We start from the raw sequence: 17024 nt of genomic DNA, 5'->3' as shown, positions 1-17024 counted from the left end.
TCCCCAGGGCCAGATGGTCTGCATCCTAGAGTGCTTAAGGAAGTAGCCCAAGAAATAGTGGATGCATTAGTGATAATTTTTCAAAACTCGTTAGATTCTGGACTAGTTCCTGAGGATTGGAGGGTGGCTAATGTAATCCCACTTTTTAAAAAAGGAGGGAGAGAGAAACCGGGGAATTATAGACCGGTTAGCCTAACGTCGGTGGTGGGGAAACTGCTGGAGTCAGTTATCAAGGATGTGATAACAGCACATTTGGAAAGCGGTGAAATGATCGGACAAAGTCAGCATGGATTTGTGAAAGGAAAATCATGTCTGACGAATCTCATAGAATTTTTTGAGGATGTAACTAGTAGAGTGGATAGGGGAGAACCAGTGGATGTGGTATATTTGGATTTTCAAAAGGCTTTTGACAAGGTCCCACACAGGAGATTAGTGTGCAAACTTAAAGCACACGGTATTGGGGGTAAGGTATTGGTGTGGGTGGAGAATTGGTTAGCAGACAGGAAGCAAAGAGTGGGAATAAACGGGACCTTTTCAGAATGGCAGGCGGTGACTAGTGGGGTACCGCAAGGCTCAGTGCTGGGACCCCAGTTGTTTACAACATATATTAATGACTTGGTTGAGGGAATTAAATGCAGCATCTCCAAGTTTGTGGATGACACAAAGCTGGGTGGCAGTGTTAGCAGTGAGGAGGATGCTAAGAGGATGCAGGGTGACTTGGATAGGTTGGGTGAGTGGGCAAATTCATGGCAGCTGCAATTTAATGTGGATAAATGTAAAGTTATCCACTTTGGTGGCAAAAATAGGAAAACAGATTATTATCTGAATGGTGGCCGATTAGGAAAAGGGGAGGTGCAACGAGACCTGGGTGTCATTATACACCAGTCATTGAAAGTGGGCATGCAGGTACAGCAGGCGGTGAAAAAGGCGAATGGTATGCTGGCATTTATAGCGAGAGGATTCGAGTACAGGAGCAGGGAGGTACTACTGCAGTTGTACAAGGCCTTGGTGAGACCACACCTGGAGTATTGTGTGCAGTTTTGGTCCCCTAATCTGAGGAAAGACATCTTTGCCATAGAGGGAGTACAAAGAAGGTTCACCAGATTGATTCCTGGGACGGCAGGACTTTCATATGAAGAAAGACTGGGTGAACTGGGCTTGTACTCGTTGGAATTTAGAAGATTGAGGGGGGATCTGATTGAAACGTATAAGATCCTAAAGGGATTGGACAGGCTAGATGCAGGAAGATTGTTCCCGATGTTGGGAAAGTCCAGAACGAGGGGTCACAGTTTGAGGATAGAGGGGAAGCCTTTTAGGACTGAGATTAGGAAAAACTTCTTCACACAGAGAGTGGTGAATGTGTGGAATTCTCTGCCACAGGAAACTATTGAGGCCAGTTCATTGGCTATGTTTAAGAGGGAGTTAGATATGGCCCTTGTGGCTACCGGGGTCAGGGGGTATGGAGGGAAGGCTGGGGCGGGGTTCTGAGTTGGATGATCAGCCATGATCATAATAAATGGCGGTGCAGACTCGAAGGGCCGAATGGCCTACTCCTGCACCTATTTTGTATGTTTCTATGTTTCTCTGTTTTTAAAGCCTTGAACTAAATTTTGTCAAAGTTTTCCCTATTTTTCACTACGTTCTATTGTCTTTTCTTGTTGATATTCCAGATACGTGGGTATCAAGAGTCCTGATGATGGGTCTTGGCCAGAAATGTTGATTCCCATCCATAGATGCTGCCTCCTGCAGCACTTTTTATGTAGTTTTCTAGATTTCTAGCATCTGCAGGTCCTCTTGTTTCCCAGATACTTATATGTTTCTTCAAAGAACAAGCCAAGAACAAGCTGTTAGTGGGATTGTGTGGCTCTGTTGGTAAATTAAATAAAATCATTAGAAAGAGGTGACATAGGGTTGGAAGGTGTAGAATCTGTGGGTAGAATTAAGGAAGAGCAAATGTAAAAAAAAAATCCCTGATGGGAATTGTCTGGAGACCTCCAAACAGCAGTAAGTATCTGGTCCACAAATTACAATGGGAGAGAGAAAATGCTTGCCAAAAGGGCAATGTTACAATAGTCATGGAGGATTGTCATGCAGCTGATTAGGAACATTAGGATGATGTTGCTTTCAAGAGGAGGAATTCCTGGAACGCCTACAAGATGCTTTTCTAAAGCAGCTCATGGTTGAGCCCACTTGGGAATCAGCTATTCTGGATTGGGTGTTGTAATGAACTGGAATTAATTAGGTCACTGAAGTTCAAAGAACCCTTCGGGGCAAGTGATCTTAATATGCTCAAATTCACTTTGACATTTGAGAAGGAGAAGCTAAAGTCAGATGTGGAATAAAAAGAATTAGAAAGGCATGAGAGAAAAATTAGTCAAAATTGATTTGCAAAGAACATGGGCAAGGATGAAGACAGAGCAGCAATGGCTGGAATTTCTGGAAGCAATTCAGAAGGTACAAGATATATACAGTGGCAGGCAAAAGTCTGGGCATCCCTGGTCAAAATTTCTGTTACTGTGAATAGCTAAGCGAGTAAAAGATGACCTGCTTTCCAAAAGGCATAAAGTTAAAGATGACACATTTCTTTAATAATTTAAGCAAGATTACAGTTTTATTTCTGTCTTTTACAGTTTAAAAATAACAAAAAAAGGAAAAGGGCCCGAAGCAAACGTTTGGGCACCCTGCATGTACTTAGTAACACCCCCTTTGGCAAGTATCATAGCTTGTAAATGCTTTTTGTAGCCAGCTAAGAGTCTTTCAATTCTTGTTTGGGTAAATTTCTGGGTTCAGTCATTAGCAGCAAAGTACTGACTGTGGAAATTACAAATCAGAATATTATTGGAGTCACAGAGCCCAGCAACACTGAAACAGGCCCTTCGTCCCTTCTAGTGAATGCTGACCTGTTTCTGTTTTTACTGCCCAGTTCCAACTACCTGCACCATAGCCTCCATACACCTCCCATCCATTGTCCTCACCCAAATTTCTCTTTAGTGTCTAAATCGAACCCACATCCACCACTTCCATTGGCAGCTCATTCCACACTCCCACCAACCTCTGAGTGAAAAATTCCCCTTCAGACTCCCCTGAAAGAATTCACTTTCACCCTGAACTTATGTCTAATGTGGGGGTGCGAGGGAAGATGGGGCAGAGAGGGAAGACAGTAAGGGGAAGGGGGTGGTCGAATGCAGAGAGGGAAACAGAATGGAGTGTTAATACTTAATATCCTTCAGAAAAAGTAATTGTTTGAACTTACTTGCTGCAAACCTACTATCCACACCCCGCACATTCTCAACCAAATTATTGATCTAGATGACAAGTAGAAATGTTCAAAGTAACTTTTATTATCAGAGTACATATATGTCACCACATAGAACCTTGAGATTCTTTTTCCTACAGGAACACTCAACAAATCTATAGAATAGTAACAGGATCAATGAAAGATCAAGTAGAGCATAGAATTCAACAAACTGTGCAAATGCAAATATAATTAAATATCAATGAATAATGAGCCCAATGGAATGTAACCCTGGGGAATCTCACTAGGCTGGGCCTTGAGTCCAATAAACAGCATCCCACCATCACTCTCTGCTTCCTACCATCAAGCCAACTGTGCATCCAGTCAGCCAGCTCTCCCTGGATCCCATGTGATCTGACTTTCCACAGCAACTGCCAGTGCTGAACCTTATCAAAGGCTTCACTGCTGCCCATATCAGCCACGATTCTGGGACAGAGGCGTCACAGATCAGAGGGCATGGATTTAAACAGAGGATGAAGAGATTTTTCACTCAGATGGTAATTGAAATCTGGAACACACTGCCCGAGATGATAGAGGCAGGTCCCTTTACAATATTTATGAAGTAGATGAGCATTGAAACTGCTGAGATACAGTCGGCAATGAACCAAGTGCTGATGAATGGGACCAGTGTAGACAGTGAGTGGATGGTCAGAACAGGTATGGCCGGCCAAAGGCCTGTTTCCGTGCTGTGTGATCCACCACTCCGGACTTGCTAAATTAACGATGGTGGCACCACAAGGCATTGATTTCAAATCTCCACACCCCTCTCCAGCCTGAAATAAACCAGACTGCACCCATTTGTCACCACTGTGAATATCTGTACTGTCAAGGTAACATGCAGATTGGTCACTTCTGCTAAACAACTGGCAACTGATGAAGTTCCTGTGTCTTCTTCCATTAATGTTGAGTCCTTATGGCAAAACTAACCCTCTCACTGTGTCAGAATCAGTGATTAAATCCGGCCCCAAGCACTGTGCTTTCATCCCTGCACATTGTAACTTGAACCATCTCACTGAGGGTCTGATGGAGACACAGCCCCTGCCCTCTGCACATGTGATCACATCTCCCCTGCTTCTGACATTTCAAATACCCTCAGAATGGTTTTCTGATTCAGTCTGAAGGTTATGGTACATTCAGCTCGTCATCAGACCTGACAAACCATGTCTTCCCACAGCTGGTTCCACCTGTTGGTGTGTCCTCTTTCCTCCACCTCCTGGGAAGCTGCATCCCCATACAAACTCCTCACTTGTCTGTACCCGTGACACAGGAAATCACGTCACTGTCACTCTCCTGATACCGTGTCTGACCTGCTCACCTCTGGGTGTCCTCCCTCGACAAGCTTCTTCCTCAGTCACCATCTGTGAAATTAGAAAAAAACATACAATTAAAACGAGCTATCAGACAGTTTCTGTATCCCTCCACCCCGGACCATGGTCCCTGGTTAAACCTCTCTCCCCTCAGCCCCTTCCTTTTCCCCTTTCCCTTTGCAGATTCCGGATATGCCACCAGATCAGAATCCACTGTAATATCTCACAAGATCGCTGACACCACACCCCTTCCCATTTGCCCTCGCAGCCCAAGACGGTAACTGCTGCCCCAGACTCTGGGACTCTGTAACAAACACAATCTTAACAGCAAGATTAGACAGTGATTAATATGAAGAGAGAATTGTTGCTTCCTGAAAGGACACGCGAGCAGAACTGTCTGATCCTCTCTTGTTTACAGCTTAATTTTCTCCGTGTCCATCCTCCCGGGTAACGGAACGTCCAATCATCTCACTTTCTCTCACTTCCCCTCCACCCGCCTACCACTCACCCCACACCCTCAATCCACCCTTAACCTCAACCAACACAAACAGATCCCCTTCACCCCAAACCCCCTCCCAGCTTGGGGATCCACAACTAACTGATCTCACAGCTTTGCGCCCGAGACCGGGCTAAAACCAGGGCTGCGGGCCCGGAGAGCCCGGAGCTTCCAACCGTCCGGCAGAAATCGGTCCCGGGCCGCTTTCCCCCGCAACCGGCCTCCGATTTCCACAAACTCGGGATCAGACCCTTCCTCACCGCCGCTCGGACAGCCGGCAATAGTCGGTGCCGGCAGCGCGCCTGCGCGTCTCCGAGGGTCCAGCAGCGCCACCACTGGCCGGAGGCCGGAGGGACAACGCAGGGAGCTCGGCCGTCCGGCTCTTTCACTGGGGCAGCCCGAACTCCACATCAACTCCATCCAGCCGACTCGGAGTGAAAGTTAATGACCAACAAATATAATTCGCCTCAGCGATCAGCTGTCCGAATGATTCCCTGACTTTTAGAGGAAGGGATATGTATGGCCCACATTGTCAGAGTGTTTAGTTTCATCATCATTCAGGTGCCTTGCCGTTCGGCGTGGGCGATCATGTCTCTCCAAACATCACGGTCCCTGACCCTCCGAATTGTAGTTGCTGCCTCCCCTGTTTCTAACCATGATGTTAATCCACCTATCATTTTCATTCTCTGTCTGCCTCCGCTTCTTCTTCGTTCCAGCTTTCCAGCTCTACCTAAATGTTCTAATGTCTCTCTTCGCGTGATGTGTCCAAGGAATTTTGATAAAAGGGTCTCGGCCTGAAACGTCGACTGCGCCTCTTCCTATAGATGCTGCTTGGCCTGCTGCGTTCACCAGCAACTTTGATGTATGTTGCTTGAATTTCCAGCATCTGCAGAATTCCTGTTGTTTACAAAGAATTTTGATGGCTGTTTTCTGATTGTTTCAAGTAATGCACGTTTTGTTTTCGTTCTCTGTCGAACTTCTCGTTGGTTATCCTGTCCGTATATGATATGCATAGCATTCTTCTGAGGAACCACATCTCTGCTGCATTGATTCTTTCTTCCATTGCATTTGTGATGGTCCAGGACTCGCAGCTGTACATAATATAGGGAGAATGTAGCAGCTGACAGTTCAAAGGCGGATGTCATTTGGTATTTTCCTGTTCGTTAGGATGTTTCTCATTTCTGTCAATGCTGATCTTGCCATTGCTATTCTTGCTTTTATGTCTGTTTCACATTTGCCATCAGATGTTACCCATGATCCAAGGTATTTGAAGTTGTGAACTAGTTTCAGGATTTCGTTTCCCAATACGATTGGGATATCAGATTTCTTTGAATAGTTTAGTTTACCAGGAGACAAAGAATAGAGGTCTTCTGTTGACACTGTGTAGACCCTACTGGCAATTCTCGTTCGCATTTTTTTTTAAAACATTGTATATGAAAATACTAAACAACAAAATACTACTCTGACTGAAGCCATTGAAAACCAGATCATCTGGTAAGTCCTCCCCTGAAACATTTCACAAACAAGAGAAAACCTGCAGATGCTGGAAATCCAGGGAACACACACAATGCTGGAGGAACTCAGCAGGCCGGGCAGCATCTTTGGACAAAGTACAGTGGGCGTTTCGGGCGGAGACCCTTCGGCGGGATGCTGCCGGACTGATGAGTTCCTCCAGCATTTTGTGTGTGTTGCCCAGAAACATTTGTAATTTTGCGACCCAAATCGAGACAAACACCACGCTGCCCGCTCCATCAACAACACGGCACAGCGGAACACACAGCAGGGACTTTACATCACAACACTGGATTCAGTGATGAAACCCTGATTTAGTTTTGCTGTTCGAAGTCATACGAAACGACCATTAAGGTGTTTTTAAACAGAAGCGCCCACCCTCACGTGACGTCACCCACGGGCTCCCCGCATCCGCATCTGCTGTCACGTGCACTGCGCCTGAGGTCACACACGCGCTGCTGCGCTCGAGCTCGGTCGGTTTAACGGCTGAACTACTGAGCACGAGCCCCCACCCCACCCCCACAGACAACGGAGGAGTTAGAGGCTGCGCTGCCCCCATTGGTGCGGTGTGATGTCAATCACTGGTTACGCCCAATAGCGGAGGCGGTCGAGCCGAGAGGGCGTTACCCCCGCTGAAAACCGTCTCCCGAACTTTCCTTCAGAGCGGCTCAAATCCCAAAGTAAATGTCCGCTTTCTGATTTATTTCCATTTCCCTCCGAGGGAAGTTGGGGCGTTTGTGAAGCGTCTCCTGCGGCCGGAGTCTGATGTGTCGCTGAGAGGTAGGAGGAGACCGCTCGGCCCGTCGGTTTGATGCCGGTTCCCTGGGGAGGGAGAGGGGGATTTTATTGAAAGGATGAAGACGGTGAGAGAGGGGACGGACAGGATGTTTGTCCCGGTGGGGACAGGAGGGGCTCATCTGTGGAAATGTCTGAGCCCACGGTGGTGGCGAGCAGAGGGATTCACCACATTGGGGGGCAAACACCGGCAGACTGTTGCCCTGCAAGCGGGGCCAATGGTCCGGGCAAAGTGACAATTATTTGTGTTTTGTTGAGACTGTACCGGGAATATGGTGTAAAATCCCGCTCCCCACACTAACACGGGTTATACAGACCAAAGAACAAACTGCCGGAGGAACTCAGTGGGTCGGGCAGCATCTGTGGAGGGAAATGGACCGTCAACATTTCGGGCCGAGACCCTCCCTCTGGACTGAGAGTGGACGGGAAATACTCAGAGAAAAGAGGTGAGGGGTGGGGATGGGGCAAGAGCTGGGGAGTGAGAGGTGGATCCAGGTGAGGGGGGAGGTGGGAAGGTGGAAATAGTGACGGGGGTGGGAGGTGAGTGGTTGGGGCAACACGGGGCTGCAGAAGATGGAAATTAATTCCATAGAGGATTAACAAAGAGGTTAGAGAGTATTTGTTATAGAGAGTGCAATGAAGATTCACCAGACTGATCCCTGGAGTGGTGGGGTCATCATATGAAGAAAGATCAAATGCGATAACCCTTTCATTTAGAGAATCGAGGACTGAGAGGTGACCACATTGAAATGGACAACATCATTACCGGTTGAACCAGGGATCCCAGTCTCTGAAAAAGGGGGTGGACTGTCCGGGAAATGTCTCCATTCTGAGGGTGGTGAATGTCTGTAAATCCCCACCACAGAGGCCGGTGAAGACTCAGTGATCGTCCTCACATAAAACAGAGGACGGCAGATGTGTGGAGACCAGAGGGATTGTTGAAATGAGGATCGGGCAGAATCATGTGGCTGAGATGGGAGAGCAGCCTTCATCTTGTTGATGGTTAGAGGGGCTGAATGGCCACCTCCTGCTGTTTCTCACTTGATGTTTCAGTGTTCCTGTCCAGTGTGGCTGGAGGAATGTGAATAGAAATTAGTGTTTATAAACATGGACAGATTTAAATGAAACCTGCACATTTGCGGTTTGGGTCTGAATTGTGTGTTGGATCAGGATGGGAATCGAGCCCATGACTCTGTGACCAGGGGGTGGAGGGAAAGGGACAGGGAAGATCTGGAGGAAGAAGTAAAAATGTATCTGGTGTAAATATGGAATAATGTGGGACATGTGGCAGATGGGTCTGGCAGCGTGTGAGGGGCGAGGAGCAGAGTCACCGGTTCAGGTGGGAGACCCTCCACCCATCACGCGATCCCATGTCCTGTTCACATTTTCCCGCAGATCTGCAGCATCTGCGGGTCACTGCTCTACGTGTACGTGTAGCTTCATCGTTCGCCCATTCAGACAAGGCAGTGAGATCTGGATCTGTCACGTCCTCTCATTGTGGGTGGACAATGTTTTTTCTGCAATATTTTCAGCATGTTTCCATATAACCACATAACAATTGCAGCATGGAAACAGGCCATCTCGGCCCTTCCAGTCCGTGCCGAATGCTTACTCTCACCTCGTCCCAGGCCTTTGCCCATAGCCACTGGGCTGAGGCCTGGGACTAGGCCTCATTCCACCGTTTTTACCTGCTGAAGTTCAGCCGATGTTTCTGGATGTCTGACCCATTTATGTGAGAATTTAGCCTTTTGTATTTATCTGAGCTTTTCATAAATATGTACAGTTTAGTTCAGCTTCACTCCAGAATTTCCAAAGCAGCAACCCAGTCAAATAGTTCCACACAATTGAAATAGTTTACAGTATTACATTTTTAAAATGTTTATGTTGTACTACTTATATAATTTAACTGTTTAATATGTATATTCTTATTTTAAATCACAATGGTTAAAATCTATTGTTACGAATTAGGTTCTACTGCTGACATAGAGACAACAAATTACATGATATCTGCCGGTGCTATTAAACCTGATTCTGATAATTGGTCTGGGAGACCCACCACCGGTCACCTGATCCCAGTTACTGCAGATCGTAATGCGAGATTGAAGCCTTTTCTATTTATTTGCATTCCTCAGAAATGACAACAGTTAAGTTTCCTTCTGTGGTTCCAGAGCAGGAGCTCAGTCTGTCTAATATTTCCACACAATTAAAATGGGGAATATGTTTATTCTTATCACGTACTGAGCTACAGTGAAAATCTTGCCCGACCTACCATCCACACAGATCAATACATTACAACAGTACATTGAGCTGATATACGATAAAACAATAACTGTAACAAAGCATTGTGGCTGCAGAGAAAGTGCAGTGCAGATAGACATATGGGGCAGGGTCACGTCGAGTTACATCGTGAGGTCGAGTCCATTTTATTGGACTGGAGACCATTAATTTGGCTGACAACCGCAGACAGGAAGCTGTCCATGAGCCTGGTGGTTTAAGGCTTTTGTATCTCTTCCCCGTTGGGGGATTCGGTTTGCAGAAATAATGTCCAAAGTTGTGGGCATCTTTGAGTACACGGCCTGCTTTCCCGAGGCAGGGGAAGTGTAGGAAGAGCCCATAGAGGGGAGGCTTGTTTCTATGATGTTTTCAGATGAGACCAAAGTTCTCTGCAGTTCCTTGCAGTCATGAGCAGAGCTTTAGCCAAAAGAAGGTGTGAAGTATCGACAAGAAGCTCAGAGACCTTGGCCTTCACCCTGCCTTGTGCAGCTGGATCCTGGACTTCCTGTCAGATGGCTGGCAGGTGGTAAGAGTGGGCTCCCTCACCTCTGTCTCTCTGACCCTCAGCACACATGTCCCACAGGGTTGTCTCCTTGGCCCCCTCCTTTACTCTCTGTGCACCCATGACTGTGTCGCCACCCACAGCTCCAATCTGTTAATTAAATTTGCTGACAACACTACATTGATTGGCCTCATCCCAAATAATAACTTTCAGTTGATCAAATGCTTCCTGACAAGGCTCGGTCCAAATAAACTTTTCATCGTTCTTCAGGAGATTAGTCAGAGGAAGAGCAGTATCAGCAAAGTTCTTACAGAACTTACGATAAATATCCAACCATTCCCAGAAACCTTCCAAGAGCCTTCTTACCAGTCTGACACAAAAACTGTGGGTCGTCTGTCTAAGAAAAATAACAAGATGGCTTGAGTGGCAAAAATAGATTGAGGTGCTTTTATTTACAAAAATAGTGGAAAATCAAAAACTTGGAGGTCCACATCAAAACAAGAAATTAAAAAAAAACTATATATATATATATATATACAGCTTGCAATTGTCACCTGTCCGGTTAACAGCCGCCCTCAGACTAAACAAAAAAAGAACCCAAAGCCTTGGTAACCCAAAGCTTACAACTGCTAAACCAATCCCCCTAGACTAACCAAAAACTAATTAACTCAATTATCTTCCATTTCACACAATCTGAAACTCTACCACCAGTTCTCACAACAAACACATATACTTCATCATAGGATTCACCATTTCCCGGTTAAATAACTTGTATAAACCCCAAAACTTTACCACAAGATGAGTAATTAGGTAACGTAACCCTTGTCCCAGGTAAAGATGGTATCCTCCACCATCGGCACACCTGTGCAGGTTGCTGCTGCCTCTATATAAGACAGCTCTATGCAGCAGCTCTGTTTCAGACCCAGTGACTGTGGAGGAGAGAGACGTCAGATTATCATGACACTTCAGCAAAACACTTATTGGAAAGATGAATATGAATAAATTGACCTGAGATAATACTACTGTGACATAGTGTGTTTCTTTTTCTCATATCTATTACCGCTGGGGTTGAGTGTAAAATTGTGACTGTTGATTTATTGTGACGCGTGCACTCACCACAATAACAGAGGGGAATAATGTGTGTGGATTACCCTTTGAGTGTTTTACCGAGTGTACCATGAGACGTCTGTAATCAGTGACGGGCCTTCGTCACACAGTCGGAATAGGAACTTCAGAAATTGCCTGGATTTTGCCTGCACAGGAGCCAACTTGCCTTGACCTACAACACAGCCAAGATAGATCACAGAGGCATGGCCAAATTCACTCTTAGCTAAGTCAACTGTAAGGTTGGCCCTGGAAAGCCTGTCAAACAGCTTTTCTACTACAGAGATATGCTCTTCCCAAGTGTCACTCCCTGTGACTAAGTCATCAATATAGGCATCTGTGTGCCCTAACCCTTGAATTACAGAATCAATCATTCTCTGGAATGTTCCTGGAGCATATTTCATTCCAAATGGTGAAACATTGTATTCATACAACCCAGAAGGTGTAACAAATGCAGAAATTTCTCTACCTCAGTCCGTCAATGGAACACACCAATATCCTTTCAACAGAACAATCTTTGTAAGAAATTACCTTTTCCTAATAGCATTAATCCGACCAATCAAAGACAAAGAAATTGGTGACCATTTAGTAAACAAAAGTTTAATCTGATCAATTAAAGGTGAAAAATTAGCTTTAATAAGTCTTTATACTTTTTCGTAATTACTATCCCTAAATATATAAATGAGTCAGTAACCAATTTAAATGGTAAACATCCATAAATAGGTACCTGCTTATTTAGGGGAAATAATTCACTCTTATTAAGATTCAATTTGTAGCCAGAAAAATTACTAAATTGAGCCATCAAAGCTAGAATAGCAGGAACTGACTTCTCCAGATTAGAGATATATAATAACATTGGAGATAAGGCAAGCACATTATCCCCCACCTAGTATTTTCTTTTGTGTTGGTCCGCTTATCAAACCAACACTTCATTTTGTTTTGAGAAATCTTTTAAGTTTTGTCTCGCTAGACGACAGGCTTGGTATAGTTTATTTTTGAACTTCAAAACATAGTCTAACAAGTTAACATATACATCCCCCTCAATCCACTGTTCCTTTAACAAGGTCAAAGGTCCCCTCACTCTATGACCAAATACAAGTTCAAATGGACTAAAGCCCAGTGATTCCTGTACCGACTCTCTTAAACCTGATTTATACTTGTGCGTCAAGTGTACGCCATAGGCACCACGTACCCTACACCGTACCCACGCTGTACCCTACACCGTACCCACGCTGTACCCTACGCCGTAGGGTGACGTGCACCTCCTCTAAAAAGTAACTCACACGTCGCGGTGACGCAGACTGCAACAACTGTGATTGGTCCGCTTGGTAGCATCGCATTTCCGGTTGCTTTTCTCTGCCATGTCTGTACACTGATGCGAAATAAATGGTTGGAGACAATGAACCAAATCGTCAAATCTACCTGCCGACATGGGAAAATATTTGAAATGCATTTACTCGTCCATGTCTCTCGCGGAGAAGCTCAACACTGTCAGAGAAACCCCACGGCCAACTTGCGTTTTGGTGGTGAAGTGCAGAGCGATGCAGTCACAACTACGCATGCTCGCTACGGCGTAGGGCTACGCAAAAATTAAATCAGGCCTACGGTGTAGGATACGGCATATCCCGAATGCACAAGTATAAATCAGCCTTTACTGTGAACAAAAGCAAATGTATTCCTTCATCCCAGTCTTGTCCATTTTCAACACAGTCTGTCTTAATCATTGTTTTGACGGTAGAATTAAATCTTTCTAAAGCCCCTTGTGATTCCAGATGGCACACAGACAATGTAATTTGTGTCGCTCCCAGTTCATAAATTACCTGCTGGAATAATCCAGATGTAAAATTACTTCCTTGATCAGACTGGATTTCTTTAGGCAAACCAAATAAAGTAAGAAACTTGAAACCCAAGCAAGGGTTAACACATAAGTGTTCTTCACAGGATACCCCAAATCCGATCCACTCCAATGGATCAAATGAAGTGACAACCACACATTCGATGTTCGCTGAATTAATTAACCCACCCTTGTGGGCAGAGGAAAGTTCTGAACAGTGACCCTTGGCTACTAGTTCCCTTGTTTTGAACCTTCCATTTTTCCTCCTTTATCTCCATCTGACTCTGAGTGTCTGTGTCCTCGGTTAAAACTAAGCAAGCTGTGAGCGATGTAAACAAGCTGCAAGTCAGACTGATTTGCCTTAATCTCTCTCTCTCTCTCAAAATGACAGTCCACAGCAAACAAAATCTAGGGATTCATAACAATGGTCACTCCCCAGTGTGACCTCGCTGATGTCTCAGTAGGGTGGATGACTGAGTGAATCTCTTCCCACATTCTAAGCAGGTGAATGGTTTCTCCCCCGTGTGAACTCGCTGATGACTCTGCAGGGTGGATGATCGAGTGAATTCCTTCCCACATTCTGAGCAGGTGAACGGCTTCTCCCCAGTGTGAACTCGCTGATGTACCATTAGGGCAGAAGAGTGAGTGAATCTCTTCTCACAGACTGAGCAGGTGAACGGCTTCTCTCCAGTGTGAACTTGCTGATGACTCTGTAGGTTGGATGACTGAGTGAATCCCTTCCCACATACTGAGCAGGTGAACGGCTTCTCCCCAGTGTGAACTCGCTGATGACTCTGTAGGTGGGATGACCGAGTGAATCTATTCCCACATACTGAGCAGGGAAATGGCTTCTCCCCAGTGTGACCTCTCTGATGACTCTGTAGGTTGCATGACCGAGTGAATCTCCTCCCACATACTGAGCAGGTGAACGGCTTCTCCCCAGTGTGAACTCGCTGATGACTCTGTAGGTGGGATGACCGAGTGAATCTCTTCCCACATACTGAGCAGGTAAATGGCTTCTCCCCAGTGTGAACTCGCTGATGACTCTGTAGGTCGGATGACCGAGTGAATCTCTTCCCACAGACTGAGCAGGTGAATGGCTTCTCCCCAGTGTGAACTCGCTGATGGCTCTGTAGGTTGGATGACTGAGTGAATCCCTTCCCACAGACTGAGCAGGTGAACGGCTTCTCCCCAGAGTGAACTCGCTGATGAGTCTGTAGGTCGAATAACTCAGCGAATCCCTTCCCACATTCTGAGCAGGTGAACGGCTTCTCCCCAGTGTGAACTCGCTGATGGCTCTGTAGGTTGGATGACTGAGTGAATCCCTTCCCACAGACTGAGCAGGTGAACGGCTTCTCCCCAGAGTGAACTCGCTGATGAGTCTGTAGGTCGAATAACTCAGCGAATCCCTTCCCACATTCTGAGCAGGTGAACGGCTTCTCCCCAGTGTGAACTCGCTGATGACTCTGTAGGTGGGATGACTGAGTGAATCTCTTCCCACATTCTGAGCAGGTGAACGGCTTCTCCCCAGTGTGAACTCGCTGATGTACCAGTAGGGTGGAAGAGTAAGTGAATCTCTTCCCACAGACTGAGCAGGTGAACGGCTTCTCCCCAGTGTGAACTTGCTGGTGTCTCCGTAGGTCGGATGACTGAGTGAATCCCTTCCCACATTCTGAGCAGGTGAACGGCCACTCCCCGGTGTAAACTCGCTGGTGAGCCATTAGGTCAGATGACTGAGTGAATCCTTTCCCAGAAATTCAGCAGATGACCAGCCTCTGCCCTGTGTGAACAGACTGGTGTGTCCACAGGTGAGACGACTGACTGAAACCTTTCTCACACACAGAACAGGTGAAAGGCCTTGCCCAGTGTGAACTTGCTGATGTACCTTCAATTGAGATGACCGAGTGAATCCCTCCCCACTGTCTGAGCAGGAAGGATGGTCGATTGAATCCCTTGCTCCACTTCTTAAATGTCTGGACAGAGACAGCAAAACTGGCGTGTTGTGTTTGAGATCCAAGGAGCTAAATTCCTTCTCGTTTTTAACCTGTAAAAAGATTTACAAAATCCATCAATGGGTTAGGACTAAATTTCAGATGAGATTACTTGAGTTGTCAAGGTTTGATCTGGTATCACACTGTTGCAATGAGGTTCAACCCAAGTTGGAGAGAGAAATCTCTTCTGACTGGTCACAGTGCTGGTATCTGGAATGGCCATCAATTCCTTGATGCTCTTCCTGTTTCTATAAGAATGGGGCACTTCTGCCATCTCCAATCTGTGACCTGGCTCAGTTTGACTCTCTCCATTGGTATTATTCCCTGTTCCTGCTGAGCCGCATGGGTGCCTGGCCCCACAGTAACTGAAACACCCTCATGCAAATAGTCTTTCTTGACGTGCATCTGGGATTTTCTTTTATGTATTATTAACTTAAAGTGCCACAGTTTTAACGCCATATAAAAAATTCCTGCTGAGATGAGTGGTTGGTCCACACAACTGTTAAAAGGACTCAGAGTGAATTTCTGTATTATTTCAGGTTCTTTTCGCAGTCATAGAAAATTGCAACACAGAAACAAGCCCTTTGGGCCATCTAGTTTGTGCTGGACTATTTAAACTGCCCAATCCCATACCACTACCATCCAGGTATGTATATAAACCTCTGAAATGTTGAAATTGAGCTCGCATTCACCACTTGTGCTGGCTGCTCATTCCACACCCAGATGACCGTCTGTGTGCAGAAGTTTCCCTCATGTTCCCCTTAACGTTTCACCTTTCACCCTTAACCCATGGCCTCTAGTTGTAGTCCCACCATCTCAGTGGTAAAAGCCAGCTTGCATTTACTGTATCTATAACCCTCATAATTGTCGTATACCTCCATCAAATCTCCACTCAGTCTTCTACGTTCCAAGGAATAAAGTCCTGACCTGTTCACTCTTTCCTTATAACCCAAGTCCTCCAGACCTGGCAACATCTTTGTGTATTTTCTCTGAACTCTTTCAACCTCTTTTACATCTTTCCTGTAGGTAGGTGACCAAAACTGTACACAACACTCCAAATTAGGCCTCACCAATGTCTTCTACAAATCAACATTACATCCATCTATTGTTGTCAGTACTTTGGTTCATGAAGGCCAACTCACTCTTGTCTGCATTAAATTACATTTTCCATTTCTCAAACCATTTTCCTGGCTGGTTCAGATCACACTGCAAGCCATGACAGTCTTCCTCACTATTCACTACACCACCAACCTTGGTGTCATCCACAAATTTGCTGATCCAGTTAACCACACTATCATCCAGATCACTGATATAGATGACAAACAGTAACAGATCCAGCACTGATCCCTGTGGCACACCACTGGTCACAGGCCTCCAGTCAGAGAGGCAACCATCTGCTACCACACACTGGCTTCTCCCAAAGACAGTGTCTCATCCAATTTACTATCTCATCTTGAATGCTGAGTGACTGAACCTTCTTGACCAACCTCCCATATGAGACTTTGTCAAGTGCTTTTGCTAAAGTCCATGCAGACAACATCCACTGCCTTGCCTTCATCCACTTTCCTGATAACTTCCTCGAAAGACTCACTAAGATTGGTTAGACATGACCTGCTGCCTATCCTTAATCAGTCCACATCGATCCAAATACTTGTATGTCCGTCTCCTGCACACATATTCCAATAACTTTCCCACTACTAATGTCGGGCTCACCAATGTATAAATTCCTAGTTTATTTTTAGAGCCTGTCTTGAACAGCGGAGCAACATTGGCTGTCCTGCAATCCGTCACCTGTCCATCACCTGTCACGAAGGATGATTTAAATATCTGTGCATGGGCCCCGACAATTTCTGCACTTGTCTGCCGCAGAGTCCCAGGGAACAACTTGTCAGGCCCTGGGGGTTTTTCCACGCT

General features: G+C 45.8%; 1 protein-coding gene across 2 annotated transcripts in view; it reads right to left on the bottom strand.

Annotated features, from left to right (window-relative positions):
• Positions 1–9110: 9110 nt before the first annotated feature.
• LOC134342142 (zinc finger protein 271-like) overlaps positions 9111–17024 on the bottom strand; it is a 30839-nt gene continuing 22925 nt past the window's right edge. Inside the window, exon 4 of one of the 2 annotated variants that reach the window (XM_063040110.1) lies at positions 9111–14751. In XM_063040110.1, coding sequence (XP_062896180.1) covers positions 13548–14751 — 1204 coding nt within the window. In that variant the 3' untranslated portion in view covers positions 9111–13547. Of the gene's footprint in view, positions 15164–17024 lie in introns of both variants that reach the window. The other variant, XM_063040109.1, reaches the window with a different exon arrangement.

The sequence above is a fragment of the Mobula hypostoma genome, unplaced genomic scaffold, assembly GCF_963921235.1.
Source record: "Mobula hypostoma unplaced genomic scaffold, sMobHyp1.1 scaffold_130, whole genome shotgun sequence".
In the NCBI taxonomy this organism is placed as follows: domain Eukaryota; kingdom Metazoa; phylum Chordata; class Chondrichthyes; order Myliobatiformes; family Myliobatidae; genus Mobula; species Mobula hypostoma.
The sequence above is the reverse complement of the archived record's forward strand: the minus strand, read 5'-3'. Positions and strand labels throughout refer to the sequence as shown.